The 17500-nt window shown below is 36.7% G+C and overlaps 1 protein-coding gene across 3 annotated transcripts in view; it reads right to left on the minus strand.

Annotated features, from left to right (window-relative positions):
- chst8 (carbohydrate (N-acetylgalactosamine 4-0) sulfotransferase 8) overlaps positions 1–17500 on the minus strand; it is a 221346-nt gene that overhangs the window by 160626 nt on the left and 43220 nt on the right. For 2 of the 3 annotated variants that reach the window (XM_077194691.1, XM_077194690.1), the window contains exon 2: positions 4501–4699. In XM_077194691.1, coding sequence (XP_077050806.1) covers positions 4501–4675 — 175 coding nt within the window. In that variant the 5' untranslated portion in view covers positions 4676–4699. Of the gene's footprint in view, positions 1–4500; positions 4700–17289; positions 17423–17500 lie in introns of those variants that run through there. The other variant, XM_077194692.1, reaches the window with a different exon arrangement.

Here is a 17500-nt window from a genome sequence, read left to right on the forward strand (position 1 = left end):
ATGAACAATTCACAAAATAGGTTATATATATGATTTACTGAGCTGCCGCCGCCCCATAACTCCAAGTACAGCGCGCCCCTGCTCTCACGAGTCATGACTGGGTGATGGGAAGTTCGGATCATTTTACTGACTCTCTTGAGTCATTCGAGTCATTTCGTTTATTTCATTTCGTCACTTCGTCACGAAGTGCGGCGATCGGAACCCGGAGGCCATTCTGCCCCTAGCTGTACATGTGAAAGCATGGGAAGCGATCCCAGGGATATCAGAATGGGTTCTGAGCACAATAAGACAGGGCTATTCACTACAGTTCGCTCGCCGTCCCCCGCGCTTTCGAGCAAGAGTAGCTAGATGGGCTACTTCCGTATTCACTTTCGTCGCGGTCCGTGCTCGAAAGCGCGGGGGACGGCGAGCGAACTGTAGTGAATAGCCCTGTCTTATTGTGCTCAGCACCCATTCTGATATCCCTGGAATCGCTTCCCATGCTTTTACATGTACAGCTAGGGGCAGAATGTCCTGTGGGTTCCGATCGCCGCACTTCGTGCCGTGGGCTCGGGAAACTGAACCGGCGGTATGGGTGCGGCGCGCGCGCCCTCGGTGCTTGAATACGGCGACTCGCTGACAGCGGTGGCTGGCGGTTTCATATGTGACGACCCGATTGCTTTGAATGGGGAACGTTTTGTGAACAGGGAACAGAGTTAATGGACTGGCAACAATCTCCATAGAACATGAACTGGCACAGAGAATCGAAATAGAGGATGCAGTTAAGACCTTTTGCTGCTGCGATGAAGGCCTGCCGTGCGTGTTTCTGAAATGTAAGTTAAGCTTCATTTGCTCTTTAGTCGTTATTTAAGATGCTGAACCTGCTGATGATATAATGTGCTTGCGGACATTTCATTTGTGTGTGTTTTACGCACATACGAAAGTGGTGTAAAGAGATTTGCAACAGTAATTTGAGGAGGTGAAATGTGATTATTTGGAAAAGTCCTGTCATGACTGCTTAAAGAAAAATGCCAGCAGGCATTTGCCTCCTGCATAAACTTTAATATTGTTGACATTTTGGGCACACGCGCGTTGCGCACTATTTGCGTTATATGTAGGCCTATGGCATATTGGTCTTTGTGTGTTGTTGCTGGTTTTGCGTTATATGTATATGGCATATTGGTCTTTGTGTGTTGTTGCTGGTTTTGCGTTATATGTATATGGCATATTGGTCTTTGTGTGTTGTTGCTGGTTTTGCGTTATATGTATATGGCATTATTGGTCTTTGTGTGTTGTTGCTGGTTTTGCGTTATATGTATATGGCATATTGGTCTTTGTGTGTTGTTGCTGGTTTTGCGTTATATGTATATGGCATATTGGTATTTGTGTGTTGTTGCTGGTATACGTTGCAAATAGAGGGGCGGCACAATTGTTTTTCGCCTAGAGCGGCAGAAGTGCACTCGCCGGTCCTGGGTCTCATTGTTATATTTCATGTGAATAACGTCACTAGTTAACGTTAACGTTAGATGAGTAGTATGCAGGAAGTGTTGCGTATTGTGTTTCCACAACAATGTGAGTAAAATCTACTGAAATGGCCACCATAAACGTGGAGTGTGATGTGTAACGTACGCAGAGGTTTGTCATAGTTGTAAAAATAACAATGGCTTCTGAACATCTTTACCAAGCGTAAACGAATACAGAACTCAATAAATTATCGGGGAGGGTCATGCATTTTTTCACAATCATTTTGGAGGGTCATCGAAAAAAGTATTGCTGGTGAAGGGAGGGTCAAGTCTTTTTTGACAACAGATCTCAAAACTCCTCCGGTGGCCCCTTAAATAAATAACGAACAGTCCCTAAACAGATATTAATTTTCACAAAAGTTTCTAGGCCCCCAGGATATTTTGTTGTATGAATATCTGAACATGCAATATATATAATATTATATCAAAAGAAAGAACAGACCCTCTGCTTTTAAACAAAACAAACTGTTTTATTCTAGCTTCATGCATTATTTTTTTATCACACTTGAATGTTGGTAAGTTTCATAAAAAAGCTGAGAAAATCATGTTTTGTCAAAACTACGTCTGGATGGGATTCATGACGATGATCAAAACACAATCCATCAACACCCTCAAAGCTTCAGTCCTGTAACTCGTTCTGGCTCGACATTTCATTCAGTAACATTAGGTTTTGATTTATATGCTGTTTAATGTTTGATGATCGCGTTATTTTACATATGCATCTGATTACATATGATATCGCTTGTTTCTGCTTCTTCTTCACGTGTGTTTTGATCAGGTAATCTTTCGGTAGATGTGTAATACCGCCCCCTACAGTATAACAGTGAAAACACGGGAAATTTCCATCAATTGTGGGGAAAGAGTTAAACATGCAATATTAACCAAGATTCATCATGATTAATTATTTCATTCTTTTGGTAGCATAAAAACAGCACATTTGCCTACAAAAAAAAAGTGTTAAAAACATGCAGCGCTGTTGAGATGCATGTGAGTATCTGTGAAAGAGCCCGTCGAGCTCATCCGCAGCCCGTGTTTGTTCATAACTGTGTTTTTGTTTTCATGATTTTTGAAGCACAACACGGTTGCTTACAGCAGGTGTTTGCAGCGTGTCCTTGTGCCATGTGTGTTAAGCTAGTCCTGCTGTAATGATCACACACGTTTCCCGCGGCACACATCACCACCGCTAGCCAAGATTTATCATGCTGTGCTTTAAACCGGGGTGTGATTCAGTTCCACTGCTCAAAAGTTAGCAAACAAGTCTTTAAATATATAGGACAGAGCAACCGATCATGCATTTACAATGAGCTGCTCATTATCTCAAATAATCCACAACAGCGAGTACAGATACACATGATTATATCATGAATGCCACAACTGGCCAATCACAATCAAGTATTCCAACGCATCATCTAATGCATCTATTCATCCATTGTATTCAAATCTGAATAATTATCCTGTTTCTATTTTGTTTGCTCATATGGATCTAAAGCCTCTCGCCAACACTGAGCATATATAAGCAGGATCCCAAATCAACACTCGTCAATCAACTCATGAGAAGTTGAAATGTTTCGGACCTGTCGCAGGTTTCTTGATCTGAAGCAAATCAAATCAAAGAATAACTGCTGTGCGTCAAACACAGCAGTGTAAAACTTTTCCTTTTAAGCACTGGCAGACTGTAATCCTACTGTATCATATTTGATACACAAATTTCGAAGGCCTCTAAATGATCAAAACTTTACTGATAAACCTGTCGCACACAATCTCCTAAAGTCCTTCTGTCTCTGACTGATAGTTTATACTTTTTAGCAAGAAAAGTATTTTAGTACAATTGTACAAACGTCAGCTTGTGCTTCAAGTGTCTTTCTGCTGTCAAATCTGCACTGATTGTTATCAAGTAAACATAAGAATAGTTTTATATTTCGTTAGCCTCATAGCATAATTGCCTGGCATAAAAACATTGAAATAGCCTAGGACTTAGGCAATTATGCTATGAGGCTAACGATTAGTCATTTCAAGATGAACACTTCCTGCACTGAAACAACTCAGGTTTTATTGATTATCCTGACTTTTTTTTAAAAACCACAAGTATAAAATATGATCATCAGGCTTTTGAGGAAGGTTTATTTGTTCATCTCTAAATCTTCATTGTATCTATTGCATTATATGCTTTAAAACTACAGAGATTTGATCATAAAACTAAGCATTATTGAATATAATATCTTACTAAGACTTATTATTCACAGATACAGAAAGACGACTTATATGTATTTTAATCTAAGTATCTGCTATACTGTTATTAAAGATCTCATTGATTTACTACAAGCATCTCGAGTTTTGACCATATAAATATCAGCATCTGCACCAAATTTTGTATTTGTATATTGTGTATTTTGCTCAGTTTAAGGCTCTAGTATATTCTCACTATATCATACTATATGAGCCTTTAAAGCAAATATAATGCTCAACAAAAAACACATGAAAACGTTTTTGTCTGAAGGTTCAGTAAACTGTTCCATTAAAAAAAGCAAAAAGAAAACGTTTTTCTGACTATAATTTCATATGTCAGGCTCCCAAGGGTTAAAACTCTCTCAGTGGTGAGACATTTTCCCCCCAAAAATGAAAAATAAGTGCCAAAATCATGATGGTTCTGGATGTTTTTGTGACAGATGGTGTTGCACAGAGACCCTGGCTGATGAACGAGTGACACGGCGCCACAAATCTGCAGGACTAAACTCCTTCTGACATAAATATATGCATTTTTAATGGTGGATGAAAACATATTTTTACGGCACTATTTTCTCAGTTCACGGGTGTTGCAAAAAGTTCACTTTGGACCCTGTGTGCAAGCTTAAAAAATTAAACCTACATACCACAATTGTTAGAAAAACCAGAAAGCCAAAAAAACCATAAACACAATGAAATCTCCAAAAGCTTGGGAACGAATGGCACATGAGTTCAAATCTGTACTTATTCTACATTGATGGTTGATTGTTCTTACCTGGAGCCTGTTGCAGAACCATATCTGACAGATCCTGCAGGTGTATGAAGAGAACGAGTCCTCCGACACCAAACAGCAGCAGAAACCAGAACGAACAAGGCGGCTTGAAGACAGACACAAGCAACCTCCTCCGGCCACGAAGAACATCCACCATCTTACAATCCATGAAGAGCATCACAGCTCCCAGCGAGAGAAGCACCTGAGGAACGAGACAGAGAACGAGTTTCAGAACATTTCCTCATTAAGACTTGAGTACAACAGCATAAACAGACAGATTATAACAGAAATCTGCATGAAACGAAAGATGCAACAGTTTTTTCTTCTCTATTGTGTCGTATATCCGAGTGAAACGCTTCTGGAAGAAGAACAAATGTGGGCGGGGCTTGATTATGTCTGTGGGGAATTGATTGGATGGTTGTGGTTTGCTATTGGTGGGTCTGATGTGAGTGACAGGTTGCCCCGCCCACATCATCAGAGAAGAGAAGTTATTCTGATTCAGGATTACGAGGCACACTACATAAATCATTTATAATAAATAATGGTGCAAAAAAGTTAAGTTAACATTATTTGTGGAAAAAATACAAACTACAAAAGACATTTCATACCTAAATTTATAAATTAATTAATAAGTAATTAATTAAGTAATAATAATAGTCATAAAAGGATATATTTTTATTTAAAAACTTTACACAAAATATTTTGCATACATTTACATGTGTTTTTTGTTGAGTGCTATAGTTGATATATATAGTCTGATATAGTGAGAATATTGAAGAAAATTGTATTAAAAATATGCAATTTGGTGCAGATGCTGATATTAATATAAAATTCTGATGCTTGCAATTTAAATCAATGAGATCTTTATCACAGTATAACAGATATTTAGAATAAAATGGATATAAATATCAGTTGTCACTCTATATATGCTAATAATTTTTAGTCTTAGTAAGATGATTTTTAAATGCTTGGTTTTATGTAGTTTTAAACATATAATGCAATGCAATACAATGATGATTGAGAGATGAACAAATAAACCACCCTCAAAATCCTGATGATCATATTTGATACTCATGATTTTTCTAAAAAATGATGTATAGATTATGAAGTAAACCTGAGTTGCTTCTGTCCATCTCGAAATGTTACTAACAAAGTTATTCTTAACTAGAGTAACTTCACCAGAGGCCTAAATAATGCAAAACAAGTTACAAAGATGACCAGTGAAACCCTGAATGTGTGCAGATATTAACCAGAACATCTCTGATCATCTCGATTTTAGGATTCACTCATAAACTAGCAAAAACATCATCGCGTCTCAATGCTAAAAAATCATCATGACTATAAGATGCATTTCATTTCCCTGAGAGACACACGTCTGTTCCGAGTTTAATTTCACGTCATGTCCCTCAGTGTGTAAAATACGTGTGTCGGCATCAAATTAGCCCATAATGCCCTGCACTCGTATTTACAGAAGAAGCTTCACCGACCCGATGAACGATAGAGGAATAAGCTCAAATGCATATAGACTCAATGGCCCATTATCTCAGCACTAGACGCGAGATTCACAGATTCACAGGCAGAACCGTGAAAAGACTGTTTATTTTAGCTGATCTCAGAACAGTCGACTGGTGCTGGATATCACTGACAGTAATCAGGTGAAACGCTGCAGAAGATGATGTGTTTTATATGTGCTTGATTCATATGTTCTGCTCTACTTCGGTTTATACTTACTGACGGAAAAGATTTGGACACAGCTTTGATGAGCTCTTGCACAATGCAGATATGTTCAAAACAGAATTATCTTACAACTCGTACTATATCTAAAATACACTGCAAAAATATATATGATTACTCAAGATTTTTTACATATTTGTACTGGAAAACAAGGCAAAAATACTAAATTACCCCTGTAGTCATTCTGTTTATCCCTTAAAACTCATCTTTGATCACCAAAATTACATATTTAAAAGTGTTTTTCCTCGAAAAATTCTCTTCATGCCTTAAAATATCTTGAATGTAAATCGAGACCCTTGCCTCATTTAGTATGCGCGGTTCTATGAATATGCAAATGAGCCCCGCCTCCACTCACTCCCTCAGCTCAGAGATCCACTCGTTGACGATCACACGTTGATCTGATTGGTTACAAGGTAGTTTGTGACGTCAGAAACACCAGCGATTTCAAACCGTGTTTTTGAGACTGTCTTTGGTTCACTGCAGTTTTAAGGAGAAAATACTCAGCAATGCTGTCGACTTATGAATTTACACATGGTTTGTCTTAAAGCATATTAAAAACACCACATAGACATAAACAACATTAAAAACTTGATTTTCAACACAGGGGGACTTTAAATCAAAATGTATTTACTTGAGATGTAAAATATGAAGTCTTGTTTTCTGAAAAATGTATTAAAATGAAGTGAGTCTAAGCTTAAAATTAAGGGATTTTTTTTCAGACCCCATTAGCAGATATTTGTTCTTATTTTAAGCATAAACTCACTTAATTTTGACAAATTTTTCAGTAAACAACAAGACTTAATATATGCAGTCATTTAGCTTCTCAAGTAAATGCATCTTTATCTAAGAATGTTTAGATATTGGAAAACTAAGATTGTTTTTTTGCAGTCTATATAACATGAATACTACAAGTGTTTCTGTTTGCAATATGCACAATATTACACCCCACAATGCAATGCACTTAACTAATAACCCTCTAATTGACACATTAGACCAGAAAAAGTTACACAAAATTTAATAAAAATGATAAATAACTGCTTGTTTCTAAGATAATAACTAGATGCCCCTTCTGAATTAAACATGCAACTGAATGAGGTCATTTGAAAACAACAAATCACTGCATAATCTTTCACAATTTCATTATTTTGTAGGCTGTATACAGTGCTTTGCAATACGTATTTTATTTCAAATACATCCACCTTTAGAAACTCGTTGTTTGTTGGTGATGCATTCATAAATATCATAATTTTAAACTGCACAGGAAATTGAATTTCTTTGAAATCCTCAAAGAGAGTAATAACACATGCATATATTAAAACAGTGTTCACTATGATTGCGTTAAGCAGGAATTTTGTTACACTGCTGTTGTATGAATAATTATAGCAGGTTTCCTGAGAGGATTAATAGTCTGAAGCAGAATGAGGCTCGTTAGTGTGTGAGTCTCATTAGAGAATCTGTCACAGCGTGAGACACAGTTTACCAGGGAAACAAGATGACAGGAGAACAACCAGGATGGAAAACACCACGTGGAATACTGAAGGTGAGCAGAGAGAACATTTAATACAAGAAAATGGCTGCAAAAAAAGTAATTTTCACATCAAAACTGCTCAAAATGAGTTTTTCAGACTCATTTTTCTTGCATTTTGTGAGTCTGTTTTAAGAAATGTAAGCGAGTGTATTTGATCTTGGTTTTCTGCAGTGTATGCAAATGAGCGTTCGGTCAGGTCATCTCTCAGATAATGAGAATATACAGTTGCAGAAGTCAGAGGATGTTGCCATAGTGATCTGATGTTGCTAGAGTGTCTACGGTCCACAAATAAATAGATTTGAAATGTAAATGTCTAATTTTGTACATATATTTTGCAGCACCACCCACATATGACAACGCTTAGACATCTTCATCCTTCAACTCTTTCTGGAGAAGCTGCTGCAGTTCATCGGGGATGTAAACACACACACACACACACACACACACACACGTGTTAATGCACTCGGCTCTGTTTTTACACTGAATTACACTCTTCAGATTCATCAGAACAACTGCAATGCTGAACATCCTAATCTTCATTAGAGTTTAATTAAATTGAGAGCAGGTTTTTCCTCACAGGTGTGTGTGTGTGTGTGCGAGTGTGTGTTGTGTGTGCGAGTGGGTGCGTGTGACTGTTAGAGTGTCTGTGTGAGTGCGACTATGTGTGCGTGTGTGCGACTGTGTCTGTGTGTGTATGTGCGTATGTGAGAGTGTATGTGAGAACGTGTAAGACTGTTAGTGTGTCTGTGTGAGTGCGACTGTGTGTGTGTGTGTGTGCGTGTGTCTGTGTGAGTGCGACTGTGTGTGTCACTGTTAGTGTGTGTCTTGTGAGTGAGTGTGTGTGTGTGTGTGTATAAGAGTATTCAACCTTTAATTGATTTCCTATAGTCTCTTATTTGAGCACACGTCTCTAAAGCGCTCGCAAAACAACCTCTGAGTGAACGCAGTGTTTTCCTCAATGGCCGTCCTTCACCGGGAGAGAAAGCTAGTCAATTCAATTAATAAACAAAGCTCACAATGATGTTTCCTCTGGAGACATTGTGTTGTGTTTGAATGTCTGATAGAAAGACAAAACGATCCGAGTTAAAAACTGCTGCATCTTTACTGAAACATAGAAACGTTTTTAAACCCATCCGTATTTCCTATCATTGCTTCATTAACAGTATTAAATTACTGTAAGATTTTAGAAAGCCTGCATCCTCTACAACACACACATATATATATATATATATAAAATACACACACACACTACAGTTCAAAAGTTTGGGAATGTGAATTTATAGTGAAATGTAATTTATCCCTGTCATTAAAGTTAAATTTTCAGCATCATTACCCCAGTCTTCAGTGTCACATGATCCTTCAGAAATCGACATTACAGTAGATATGAATGAATGCACATGATGCTTGATATCTCACACACAGACTTTTCCACTCCGAATGTGACTTTTAGACCAACAAGTGTGGCATTACTCAACACATCACTTCTATCCATCGCACACAGCTGAAGTCACACAAACTCACCTTCACAAACGTCACAGCTGAACTCAGATCGAAACGCTTAATTTACAGCTTCTGCCTCTAAACAATCTGTTGTTCCTCGCAGGACCTTGGGTTTTTTACGGCTGTTTGTTGGACAATCTTCTGATTTGGTGTGTTAAATAAATCCAGGTCTGCCTTCAGACAACAGCACGTCCAGCATCGATGCAGCTTAAGATGATGTACGGGATGATCCGTATAAGACCGATTCCTCCCTAAACCTGAGCAAACCTCCTAAAACTGACAGAGAAATATACAACTAGCAGCTTTCCGGCATCCATTACATGCTTTCCGTTCTGTTTTTATTTATAGCCAACAAAAGCACTCCTCCAAACTCCAGCGCACACAAACAATTTCAGCTACAAGCAGAATCAATAAGCTTTGTTTGGTTAATTATACCCTGAACGGTCCGAGGACGCACAGGAGCGCGGGGTCGATGAGCGCTCAACATTACTGCACATCTGCAGCGTTTCACACAGCCCAGATCCAGCGCAGGTCAGATCAACCGTTCACAGAACAGCCTTACAGTTTACTTAGTGTAACAAGCAGAGTTAGAGGAGGAAAACGAACATTTTTTTTTGCTTTTTTATATTTTTAATTAATATAAAAGGTAGCCTAAAAATATATATATATAATATAAAAGATAATTAAAGAAAAAAAGTTAATAACTTGAAGTAACTTAAAATGGGATTAGAAATCAAATTGACAAATCAAATTTATACATAACAATAATTAAATGTTATAAATATAAATAACATAAAATATAAAAATACATACATAATGCCAGATATATAAGGGGAATTAAATAGATAAAAGTAAATAAAGTACCATATAAGTAAATGTTTGTATTTTTATAAATATTACCAAAATTTAAAAATAAAAAAAATAAATATAAAAGGTAAATGAAGAAATAGCAAATAAAAAACAAATGCAAGTAAATATAAAGTTAAATAAATAAATATTACCATATATAAAAATAAAATTAAAATGTTATTAGAAATAGTCAAAAGAATAGTTAGATAGATGATGGATGGATAGATAGAATATTACCCTCTTCAATCAGGGAATGAAATAAGTGCAGTTTCCAGGTCGTTGCTATGCAGTTGCTAGGGTGTTCTGAGCAGTTAATAAATGTTGCCAGGGCTGTCACAAGCTGGGCTCGAACTCAGGTCTTAGATGTGGATAGTTGAGTGTTCTACCACTTTGCCACAGAGGTTATGTTGGACGAACGAAACACTCAAGGCAAAAATACAGGCAAAGTAGATTTTTTTTTTTTTTTAAAGGATACTTTGCAAATCAAAAAAATCCAACAAAAGTTCTTCACAGAAAGAGGTATTACTACAGTTGAGATAATGCAAACATTAACAGGAGATCAATAAAATAACTCCACGAGGGGAGAAAAACAAAATCAAATAACTAAGAACAGCTTACTTGGGATAGCTTGGATAACTTGGAAGGACTCGGTGGGACACAGCAGGAGACATAGCCAAGACTCAATAACCGAGTGCGGAACAAGGGGAAAACACACAGCTAAAATACTCTAGGGGAAACAAGGCACAGGTGACCTGGATAAAGCTAAGAAGGACACACGAGGAAGAACTAAGGCAGAGGGGAACACAGGTGACCTCTAGAGGCCCGGAGACAAACAACAGGAGGCAAGATGCTGACAAGGGCATTCTGTATATTTGCTTAATGGATCAATATTAAAGGGATCGTTCACCCAAAAATTAAAATTCTGTCAGTATTTACTCTCCCTCATGTTGTTCAACCTTATAAGACCTTCGTTCATCTTCGGAACACGAATTAAGATATTTTTGATTAAATCTGAGAGCTGGATCACTCCTCCATAGGCTTCTAAGGGATTGAAACTTGTTCCCCGAAAAATTATTAAAGACATGGTTAAAATAAGTTTATCAAGCGACGAGAATACTTTTTGTGCGCAAAAAAACTAAATATAACGACTTTATTTCAACTATTTCGCATACATACAGTCGGCAACGCGTCATAGTTGGGGGGCTTGGTCGGCGAGGGGGAAAACACCGCGAACATCATGTGTATTTGAATGACAAAATGTCTTTTTGCGAAGCATTGACGCCTGCCGACCGGCAACGTTATATTGCTAAATTAACTGCAATAGGGTACGATTGCCCATATTTAATCAAAAACTGGGTCAATGACCCGACCAAATGGCCGGAGGTGTCGTTTCCAGACATATTTTGCTAGCTGGTTGAATCTACAGGTAAGCTACCGGTAACATTAGCCTATAACTCAATCATATGTTGCATACTATAACTCCATAAAACCTTGTCACTTACCAATTGTACGTATGCTTCACTCCAAACTATTAATCCTTTTGTAAAACGGTGATGAGTAGTACGAGGTTCCCGAGGGACTGTGCTGACAGTGATCCCTAACTCACAGACTGCAGTCTGTATTGAGTGTAGACCGTAGCGATTGGCCTATCAAGCGAGCCTTCAGCTGATAACGCTAATGTGAATGAGACATCCCTTATGAAAAACAACAATAGGAATCTTGTAGTATTTTAGGACAAAATAAATATTATAGTAGTCCTATAGGAATACTATAACGTTAGTATTTTGGGACGTACTATAGAAGTACTATAGAGGTATTACAGAACATCACAGAAGTATTACACTACTATTTATTGCTTGTAGCCATTTTGTCCTCCTTTCCGGTTCTGTGTGTTTATTAGAAAGGATGTAGAACTTCAATTCATAATTTGTTTGTTTATTGGTGGTACAGTAAACGACACAGCACCTCTTCGGCATGATTGTCGCGTGTATTTCGATGAGCGCCAACCCAATGTTTTCCCCCACAGGCTAAATTCACATCACATGACGGGGCGTTCCCGGGGGCGTCCCAAACACGCGACCCATGACCAGCGTTGGCTAATAGTGAGCCTGCGTGTGACGTAGCTCTACACATTCACACTAGATTAACTGACTCGAGGCCCACAGAGAAGGAAATGAATAGTTGAAATAAAGTCGTTATTTTTGTTTGTTTTTGCGCACAAAAAGTATTCTCGTCGCTTGATAAACTTAAGATTGAGTCACTGTAGTCACTCTGACTATTTTAACGATGTCTTTAATAACTTTTCAGGGAACAAGTTTCAATCCCTTAGAAGCCTATGGAGGAGTGATCCAGCTCTCAGATTTAATCAAAAATATCTTAATTTGTGTTCTGAAGATGAACGAAGTCTTACGGGGTTGAACAACATGAGGGCGAGTAATTTACATTTTTGGGTGAACTATCCCTTTAAACTGAATAGTCAAAGATGTGTTTTACTGTACGACTTCACTGATTACTGAGGAGATGTTTATGGAGTCGTTCCTTCGGGACCGGCTGAGGGAACACGGAGCTGAACTGCGAGTCCTTGACCTGTGTAATACAGCATCTCTTCTGCATCTGATTTTTGTATTTTGCTGATGGAGGCGTTCTCTGAAACCAGGTCCAGTATAGATCGAGCCACAGGCGCACTGCAGGATTCACAAGAACACTTCAGCCACCGGTGTCACAGCTCATTAACTGAAGGCTGACGGATACGACTATTGTGTGTGCCTCTTTTTTCACTTTTGTAGTTGCTAGTGCATCAAACAAAGAACCAATCTTGAAGTGTCCCTATTTTGCTATTTAATAAATTCCTGATTTTGTTTCCGGGGTCTCATACAATACGTTTACCTTCATCCAAGGTCAAAAAACACTGTTGTGATTGGTCTACTCTGTTCTGATTGGTCAGATGGCCCAGTCTGCTGTGATTGGTCAGAAACCAAACGCTCATTATCATATCTGAATCTCAGCTCTTGATCACAGTGATACGAACAGTAACAATGGTGAACGTGATTTCACCAAGTACCACATGTTCCTGGATCAACATCTTTGTTGATCCTCGAACAACTTTCAGATCAACCAATCAGCTTTGTGGGACAAGTTTACAGTTTATGTCAAGTTTAGGGTTATAACCAGGGTAAGGTGCTTCAACATCAGTGTTATTCACCTGTCATTTCCCTCTGATTTTAGGGAAAAGTTAAGGGTAGGGTTAGGTTTAGGCAGTGGCGTCATGCCCATTCAAAGTGAGTGGCACGTGCCCCATCAGATTTTTCCTCCCTGATAATTTTTTTTGTCACAACTTTATTCCTATTATGCTCCAAAATTACCAGAGCCTATAACGACTCAAATGTATTCTTCTGGATGTGTAATAAATCGGTCAGCATCAGCCCGCCCCTTTTTCCTAATATGGTGTCTGTGTGTATCAAATCTAGAGCGATACGCGCGTTGCGCTCTACAATCTTTGCTGTGTATGTTCAAGCAACTCACTCGTCTCGCACGTTGAGCTGGCAATGTTTTACGGATGGTCTTGAAGTGGTAAGTGGGCAAAGCAACAAATCGGCATTAAATTAGTTATCGGATGATATTAAAAGGTAGTGGGATTATTTGTGGTTGACCTGGAAATTTTAACTTGATCAAAAAGTTATGGATTTGATATTAGCTGCGAATTCAGAGCATTAACTTAAGTTGTGTCAGTGTAACGTTATCGATAGCTAGCCTAGTTTAACCGTAAACTAACTTCTTTCAAAGTCCTTCATCACATATTAATATTAAAATACTGTAACTTAATTTCAGAGCACCACAAAGTCAGACCTCAGCACCTTTATGTACCTTTAATGTAAGATCGTTCTTAGGTCACATACCAATTTAAAATCATAACATAAAAACTGCAATGGTACTGTTTTTAAAATCATGTGTAGTAGGCCTAAGTGTACAGTAAGTGTGTGTGTGTAAACATGCTTTAATGAAGAAGACTTCAAAAGCTTTTGAATTTGAGCTTACAGTTCTTTCACCAACCTGTCTTTTACATAAACTTACAAAATAGATACTTTAACTTAGTCCTCAGATAGAGGAGGGTTTCTGCTAGCTCCGTTAAGGTATTTCTGTGCCTCCCAAACTGCATTGACATGGTATGTGTAGCAGCCAGAATTTAAAATGTTCAGGGGGAGAAACATGATCCATATCACCTGTCAGAAAACAATTGCAACGATTCAGATTGTGCCCTTTTGGCTTGCATGACGCCCCTTGGTTTAGGGGTCGGGATTGGGTAAGGACTACATTTTGGGACATGAATGTTATTCCAGGATCAACAAAATATGTTGATCCAGGAACATGTCTTACTTGGCAAAATCACGGTGACCCAATAAGGATGGTGTGGGTTTTACCGTATCAATCTCATCAAAGTGGATTTGCTTTGTCAGCAGAAAACAGCGTCTTCTCGACACGAACAACACGAACCAAACTCTTCCAGTCTCAGATACACTACAGTGTTTGAGGGCGGAGCTAAGAGACGCTGTTCAGCCAATCAACCCCACAGGCTGGCATTATGCTAATTAGTTACAAACCTATGCATGTTCAGCAGGGAGTGAGACTGAATTACTCGTTTCAGTCCAGAATCACGTCTTTCTTTTAGGAGACAATAACTCCATTTATCTGCACTGACGTTTAAAACTTTCCAGACCTTTTACATTCACAAACAGCTCTATTACACACTGCATGAAAGGGAATATCTGAAAAAGCACTTCTCACACAGCACAAAAAACACTTTTTCTCAGCATCGTACAACATCACATCCAGCAAACAAATGAACAAATCACCTTTCTAATCTTGTTTAGCTGATAATGTTCAGCTTATATTACGCCTCCGATTCTCACATATATAAAAACGACAGTGTAAATTTAATGAGCACTAAAGGCAGAGGCTTGTTTTGCACTCGTGTTTAAAGTGTCTCAATTATGCAACAGCAACTCAAAAGCTTCAACTAAAGTCTTTTCTTTTCGCCAATAAACTGAGGCAGGAGACTTAAAAAAGAGAGAGAATAATAGACGAGCACTTTCGATTTGAGGAGCGGCGTTGACCCAGATACTGTCTCTCCTCTGGGATAGATGTTACAACAACATTCACTCGCATCCCAACAACATCCCGACCTGTTCCTGTCAGGATACACACATCTGAAGACAAACGCCAGTGACAGAAGATTCGTCCAAGAGCATTTTCTCATTTTGAGATCAACATGAATTCAAGACTGAAATTTAGTTTCATATCCATTATGAACGATTCATCAGTGCATAAAATTAGTAACGCACTGAAATTTTGGTTTAGACAATAAAAGTTTTGAAATGTGCAAAAATCATGGAAGGAAATAGTGACATGGATTAATTAGCGCTTTCCGAAGAAGCTTTTTCAGTTGTATCAGTCTTTATTACGTGCACAATTAAAATAAAAAATAAAAATAAAAAAATTAGCACGAAAGATAGAAAGATACAAATATATATACATATAAATATTATAAAAAAATAAATAAATATTTACATATATATGTGTGTGTGTGTATATATATATCAGTATATATGACTCAATCAAGAATTGCGGGTAAATTTCAAGTAGAGAAAGAAAACAAAAAATAGGAATTTATTTTCCTCTTAAACTTTTTTATTTTCATAGAATGCACTTTAAATTCAACATTTTCATTATTTGCTGATCTTAAACTTGATTTAAAATATTAATACTGAACATCAATGTACTAACAGAAAAATCTGTCAACTCTGTTATAGACAAGTTGAGTTGACGATAACAGAGTTATATATATACAGTATATATATATATATATATATATATATATATATATATATATTTTTTTTTTTTTTTCAAGTAAATACATATTACATTCTATTTTTAACCTGATGTCTCCATTATTTAATGTGTGTTTGAAAAATCTAATCGTTTCAACAACAAACTGGAGTAGAAACAATTATATATTTAAACATTTTTTTTATGAAAACTGCTTTATTTGCAAAAAAATGTCTTTTAAAACTTTTATTTGAGCGTTGATTATTAAATAATTTGATTAATTTAATAAACTCCTCAAAAATGCCTCCTCATTTTCCATTTTCACATTAAATATCTTTTTTCACTGAGAAATATGATTAATTTATAAATAAACTGTTATAATGTGGATCTGGAAAACAGGGACATTAAACCAGTTGAATAATTACTCGTTTAATTCTGCATCTTTTTTTCCATTACAACTTCAAATACTTTTTTCACTTCAACAAACTGGAACACAGTGCTGATGTAATTTATTATTGAAACGGCACACTATTGCAAACAACAAGAGGAATAAAACTGATCATCATGTTTTATAGAGGAAACAATAGAAATATGAGCAAGCCTCACTGAGCAATGACAAACTTTAGCTCTTTATGAACATCTAAACTTATAATGAATAGATCTGAAGTGCCTGAGCTTGACAAAAACAGATTTCATTTGAATAGACATACTTACTTAAAATTACAACATGAGCATATTCATTTTTATAAGAGCTAAACAGAACTAAACCAAATTCATGTGTGAAATTCACAGGGTTATTATAGTGAAATAAAACTAAAACCATAAAAAAAATGTTACTCGAAATAAATTAAAAAATCTGAAATACAGTATTAAAAAATTATTTTATTTCAACTAGTTGCCATTACAAATTTTCTCATTTTCATTTAGTTTAATTTAAAATAGCTAAAACTGAAATATTATTATTTAACAACAACAAAAGAACTACTTAAACATAAAAAAAATACTTGAAATAAAATAAATGTTGAGATAAAGTATTTGAAAAAAAATATTTTTTCATTTAGTTTGACTTAAAATAATTAAAACTGAAATCAAATTAATAATAATAAAACAATATATATATATTTTTTTTTAAAAATACTACTAAAAACTTGCAACAAAATTCCTAAAATTTTAACTAAAATTAGAAAATAGAAAAGAATAATTCTATATATAATATATATAAGATATAATGCTATAATAGTATGATTATTTTACTTAATGACAGTAAAGTAACGAGCACACGGCTGAAATGAGGAATCACTGGATACTAAACTTCGCAGAAATGCTGCAGGCCTGAAAGCGGATGAATTATTAATTACCGAATCTGTGCGACGCCGCTGGAACGACACAATCCACCTGTCCCTTCCCTCCGAAATCAAATTAGACAAATCAAATAGTACATTTTCATATAAATTATCGTCGGTTGTCGAGGGTCTGTCTCTCCTGTTGGTTTGTTTCAGTGAGACTGTAAAAGTTGGCAGCTCAGGACATTGCCAGTTTGATATAAATAGGCCCCATAAATCTGGAAGT

This window comes from Siphateles boraxobius, unplaced genomic scaffold (genome assembly GCF_051911475.1).
Source record: "Siphateles boraxobius isolate OS27281-9 unplaced genomic scaffold, OSU_SipBor_1 32, whole genome shotgun sequence".
Lineage (NCBI taxonomy): Eukaryota > Metazoa > Chordata > Actinopteri > Cypriniformes > Leuciscidae > Siphateles > Siphateles boraxobius.